We start from the raw sequence: 5,649 nt of genomic DNA, 5'->3' as shown, positions 1-5,649 counted from the left end.
TCATCTTAGTGGCCCTGCGCAGGACCCTCTCCAGGAGTTCCTCTTGAGTCTCGAGTCAAGACAGGGCACGTGCACATTTTGCTTTTCAATATTCAGCTCTCTAGCACATTAGCACCATCATGCCCCAGAAATACTACAGCATTTTAAACAAAAACAACTATAACAAAAGAACACTTGCCTGCCAATGGGAAGTGGTGAATGAATTCCTTGTTTTGCTTTATGTATTAAATTGTCTTTATCTCAAGTCACAAGTTTTCTCACCGTTACTCTTCCAATTCTCTTCCCCATCCCCCCTTACTCTTCCAGTTCTCTTCCCCATCCCCCCCGGGGGAATGTGGTGCTCAGTTGCCAGTTGGGGTTAAACCACAACACGTATGAGCTGCACAGACACCAATTTAAATGTGGGTGATGAATAAGGACAGCTAATGTTACCACAACAGTGGTATCAGAAGATCTGCATTAAAGCAGTCAAGATGTAATTAAAGTGATGTTAAATAAAGGATAGAAGATGAGGAAGTATTGTTCATGTCTGCTGCCGACTCCTTCACATCAGCATTCAAAGTATTCATATGCAGGAGAGAGAACTGACCTATCAGTGGAGGTTTTAAAAAAAAGTCGGGGTTTTTTGTTCAAACAGTTGGATACATAAAGAAGACTTATTCTGTCTTTAATCAGAACCTGTAATTGAAGGATAAAGTTTATGTATCCAGAACAAAAAGTCAGAGAAGGCAGCAGAGTGGCTTTGCCACTTCCAACTTACTTTCACTTTGCAAGACTAAGACTGCCATGAGTAAGGAGAGGAAAAAAAAAGAAAAAGATTATGCAAGTTTTCCTAGTAAGTTCCTATATATGCAAGAAATAAACATTACTGGAAAGAGTCCAGGGAGACTGTATTTTTCATGCTATGATAGTTACCCTAAAAATGAAAGTACAAGCATTTCAACTGAATGACTTTATGTCTACATCCTGAATTACAACTGATACGTATTTTAACCCTGTGTTGGGTTTGCGCGGCAGGGGTTTTGGCAGCAGGGATGGCTCCAGTGAGAAGCTGCTAGAAGCTCCCAAGGCTCCAAGCTGGACCTGCCTCTGGCCATGGCTGAGCCAATTAGAGTCTCTGTGATCAACATATTTAAGAGGGAAAAGCAAAGAGACCTCCAAAAGAAGAGAGGAGCGGGATGTGAGAAAGAAAAGGCAGCAGACACCCAGGTCAGTGAAGAAAACAGGGGAAGAAGGTGGGCCAGAGCAGAGGTTCCCCTGCAGCCCGTGGTGAGAGGGCAGGCTGTGCCCCTGCCCACATGGAGGGTCACAGAGGAGCAGAGACCCCCCTGCAGCCTGGGAAGGACTCGAGCAGGGTGGTGTGCTCGAAGGAGCCCGTGACTCCATTGGAAGCCCACACTGGAGCAGGCTGCTCCTGAAAGACTGCACCCCATGGAAGGGTCCCACGTAGGAGCAGTTTGTGAAGAACTGCAGCCCGTGGGAAGGGCTCATGTCAGAGAAATTCGTGGAAGACCGTCTCCCATGGGATGTACCCCACACTGGAGCAGGGACAGAGTTTGAAGAGCAGTCTCCTGAGGAGGAAGGAGCGGCAGAGACAACCTCTGATGGACCAACCACAACCCACATTCTCCATCCCCCTGCTCCACTCAGGAGGGAGGAGAGAAAGAAAAGGGGAGCAAAGCTGAGCCCAGGAAAAGGAAGGGCTGGGGGACAGGTGTTTTTAAGAGCTGGTTTCATCTCTCATTGCCCAACTGTGAATTGACTGGTACCAAATGAAATTGATTTTTCTTCCCCAAGTCAAGTCTGTTTTGCCTATGACCATAACAGGAGAGCAATCCCTCTCTGTCCTTGCCTTGACCCACGAGCCTTTCCTGGTATTTTCTCATCCCCATCCCACCGTGGCAGGAGTGAGCAGCTGCCTGGTGCTTAGCTGCCAGCTGGGCATCAACCATGACAGACCCAGTAACACCACACAACAGGCTAGAGAACACAGAACAAGCTTGTCAGAATTAGGAAAAGCTGCTCCTTAATGCTTCAAGAAATTTTAAGTAGATTCATTCTGAACTAGTTATATCTTAAGGAACCTTATGTGTGAGAATAATAAAAAAGAAAACAAAAAACCTCCCACATAATTCAAAACACACTGGTAAACATATACTAATGTGACTAGGGGGGAAATACTGCATCTAATACCAGTACAAGAAAACAGCAAACCCTCTTCCACTGAAATACTGTATTCAATCTGCTTTCTAAATATTTTGGATTCTTTTGCAGAAACATTCAGAGGGAGGATAGAAATTAACGAAGAACAATGCTTAAATTGAAGGCCAGCCATACAAGAAATAACTAATTATATTAGCATACAGAAATTTTGCACCTTCACCTCAGGAATCTGCAAGGTTGATCAAAAACACTGACTTCAAACCTAGCTTCTCACTGTCCTAGTAAGGTATGAGGAAAAGAAGTAAGCACAGAGATTTATCTGTTTGCCTAGAGCACTCTAAAACTTCAAAGATAAGATTAGGAGTAGGATTAGAAACAAGGATATTGCACTTGAAATAAAAACCTATCCATCTGTCTTGTTTGACACGAACTTTGTAGGATGTTCATTCTGAGCCATCACATTATAGCTGGCCTCACTGAAAATCAATCACAGGTAAGAAAAAGATTTTAGCTGTTCTCAAAGTTTGTGGGAGGATGCAAGTCTTTCAATGCAAACAAATAATTGAGGTCCACAAGCAGGTAAAAATCAGTGTCTCTAACTAATTAAACATGCGACAAGCTGAGTTTCAGGAAAACGTATCAAATAAAACAATGCAACCTTGTGGAGTTTCCATTACCCAGTAAGGGAAAGACTGATTATCCTTTAGGAGACCGTATGTCTTTTCAGGGAGAGCTGTTTAAAGAGGGCAAGAGTGTGTGAGAGAGCGCACAAGTGTGTGTGTAAGTGTGCACGAGGATAACTTCCCCTCAGAAAGGGCAGAGAAACCTTTCTGCCACTTCACCAATGCCAGCATAGAGAGCAAAGGAGGGAGAAAGCACACATGCCCCTCCCAAATGCTTCCTGGATTTTAACTGCTGCTAAATCTGGCTGAAAGCAGTTTTTAAGTCATCTCTTCCTGCCAGTCTAACAACCCTTGTGAACACAGTAGCTTGTATCTGGAGCCAGGATACCGCTCCACATGAATTCACTTACCTGAATGGTTTCACACTACACTCCGCAATGAGCGGGGATGGAAGTAGGTTCCTTAGATAAACACCCTGCTGTGCAGCCATCTAACCATGGCTGTGGATATCTAGAACTCGATCAGACCCTCAATTATTAGGGAGTGAGGGAAGTGAACAGATGGAGAGCATAAATTATACATCCATATTGGCAAAACAACTGACAAAAAGCTGACGGCATTAATTCTATCCTTGTTGGTAATAAGCTGTAACATAAAATGTTGCAGGTCAAAGTCAACAGAGAAACACAAAACCCACCCCTCTCACATTTCTTATCTGGAAAAAAAAAATGGGGACTTTCCACAAAGCTTGAACATTCCATTAAATAAAGAATAATACTCTGGCCCTGACTGAAATTATCAATGCCTAAAAATTAACAAATAACCAAAATATGTGCAAATTGCCATAGAGCCCAACTAATCCCACACTAAAGCCCCGGGAAACTGCATACAGAAAGAGTTTTGCAACTCTGATATGACAGCAGCTCCTATTTTGACAGCCAATAACACAGGAAGTGTAAAAAAAATTATGTATGAAAGCAAGTGTTGGCAGTTGCAAAGTAAAATTTCAGATAATAAGGTATGATCACACCTAAGAACTTGGTAGAAAGTACAGCTGAAGGAAGTAAATTCTTATTCTGGCTAAGATATTAAAAAATCCAGGCTAGCACAACAGCCAGGTCTATATTCAGAGGGTGGTACGAAATACTAAGGAAAACTCTGACTTCCGGACTGAACAAACACCCATCAGAATGAAAGCTACAGCTTTACATACTTATCTGGAAAAGAGTAGTTTCAAAAAAGAAGTTCGGGAAGCGTTACAGTGAATTATCAGGAAGGGAGACTGAATGGCAATTCAGGCAGAACTTTTGTCTGAAATACAGTACACCATGCTTTCAGAAGGATTCATCCAGCAAAAGCCAGTTCCTTTCACTAACCTGCAAAAGAGCGGCGTTTTATGTTTAGCTCGTTGGACACACGTACTTCAGTGCACAGTTTCAGCATCAGTAACATAGTAATGATCATGATAATGCTTTGCCACAAAAGAGGGGATTCAAAACGCCTTCCAAACCTGGGGTGGGAAAAAAAAAAAAACAAAACATGAAGACATATAAAACATCTCAAAGATGACAGGTGTTGCACTCAGTTACTTTCATTCTTTCATCCTATCTGAGCACCTGAAAAGGAGATCTTAACAGTAGCAGGTAACTAAAAGGCCAAGGTGGAGAAAGTCACCAGCCAAATCTAGATGCACATCAGTCAATATTGCATTGCAGGAGTACCTGACAGCCTTATTACAACATTCCTGTGAACTGAGCCTAGAAATTCTGACACCAGAAACTTCAGTCTTTGTTTCCAAAGCCAGCAGCAAACCTATTATTTCAAAAGGAGAAGCAGATTCATTGAGTGAGCAAGGCAGTACAGAGAGACCGGAGAGATACATTGCATTAGTACCAGTTACGTCCCCTCCACAAGCACACTCCACAGATTTCTCAGGGATTTCTGTGCAAAATTCACCTCTCTCAATCTTTCATTTCTAAGGTGAAGTCATTAAAAAACAGCACTTGCTCTTTTTTTGCCAACTGATGGGGTCAACAGAAAGGAAACAGACACCAACTTAAAAAGATAAGCTTATTTTACTCTAGTTTAAAGCAGCAGAAAGAATAAGCAAGGTAATGAACGTGATCATTATGTAGTAATGATCAGGTTCACACATAACATGAAGTTGGCTATAGTGATTAAGGTTCATATATATCACCAATTGCCCTAATACTTTACCATCACCCGGATCTGTGCATCAGCTGGGGAGTCCCGTCACAGCGAAGGATTGGAAAACCGTCAAGGCAATTGGGAAGTCCTATGCGGTGCATCCACCCAAAGGTGAGGCTCCATCTTCGCTCGAGAGGATCCTGCTTTTACACAGCCTAACAAACAATCTACCTGACTACGAACCCGGAATTATCTGGTGTGTTGACAGTTCGTGTATCCATTCCTGCCAGATGTGCCAGGGCCTGGCTAGGGTCCAGGGCGCAGCCCATAGGAAGAATACTAACTACTACAGTCCTTCAGTTCTTTATGGATCCATTCTTATGGGAAAGAATGCTAACTGCTACAATCTTTAGTTTTCCCATGAGATCGCATGAATTCACCCAGAAGTTGGTTTGAGGCCTCTCCTATCAGGTCTGTAAGGAAATAAATACCCAAGCTAATAGATTGCTAGGTATCTTCCTACAGCGGACAGGAAGGGGGGAGAGGGAAAGGCATTATCCTTTGTCTGCCATGTCTGCCTCCAGGCATCTGAGTGGAAAGACCATGCCTGCAGAACACACCAATCCATTTGTGTCTAATTTGGACCAAGGTTGGGGGAAGTAAGGAAGTCCAAAAGACCTGGGAACCGAACTTAAGTGATCTGTCCTCTTCTGCC

General features: G+C 43.1%; 1 protein-coding gene across 1 annotated transcript; it reads right to left on the bottom strand.

Annotated features, from left to right (window-relative positions):
* Positions 1-4,157: 4,157 nt before the first annotated feature.
* On the bottom strand, positions 4,158-5,263 carry LOC104510661 (PQ-loop repeat-containing protein 1-like). The gene is made up of 2 exons (XM_010152984.1): positions 5,166-5,263; positions 4,158-4,296 (listed from the first exon to the last, which is right to left on the bottom strand). Exons 1-2 carry the CDS (start codon positions 5,261-5,263, stop codon positions 4,158-4,160), a joined length of 237 nt encoding a protein of 78 aa, XP_010151286.1.
* Between the last annotated feature and the right edge of the window lie 386 nt (positions 5,264-5,649).

Source organism: Eurypyga helias, unplaced genomic scaffold, assembly GCF_000690775.1.
Source record: "Eurypyga helias isolate BGI_N326 unplaced genomic scaffold, ASM69077v1 scaffold2176, whole genome shotgun sequence".
Taxonomy (NCBI): domain Eukaryota; kingdom Metazoa; phylum Chordata; class Aves; order Eurypygiformes; family Eurypygidae; genus Eurypyga; species Eurypyga helias.
The sequence above is the reverse complement of the archived record's forward strand: the minus strand, read 5'-3'. Positions and strand labels throughout refer to the sequence as shown.

Excerpts from the sequence above, each read along its gene's own strand:
- LOC104510661 (XM_010152984.1), bottom strand. The coding sequence starts at position 5,263 with ATGGGCTGCGCCCTGGACCCTAGCCAGGCCCTGGCACATCTGGCAGGA. Across the intron at positions 4,297-5,165 it reads AATTCCGGGTTCGTAGTCAG|GTTTGGAAGGCGTTTTGAAT; the intron begins GTAGATTGTTTG and ends TTCCCACCCCAG.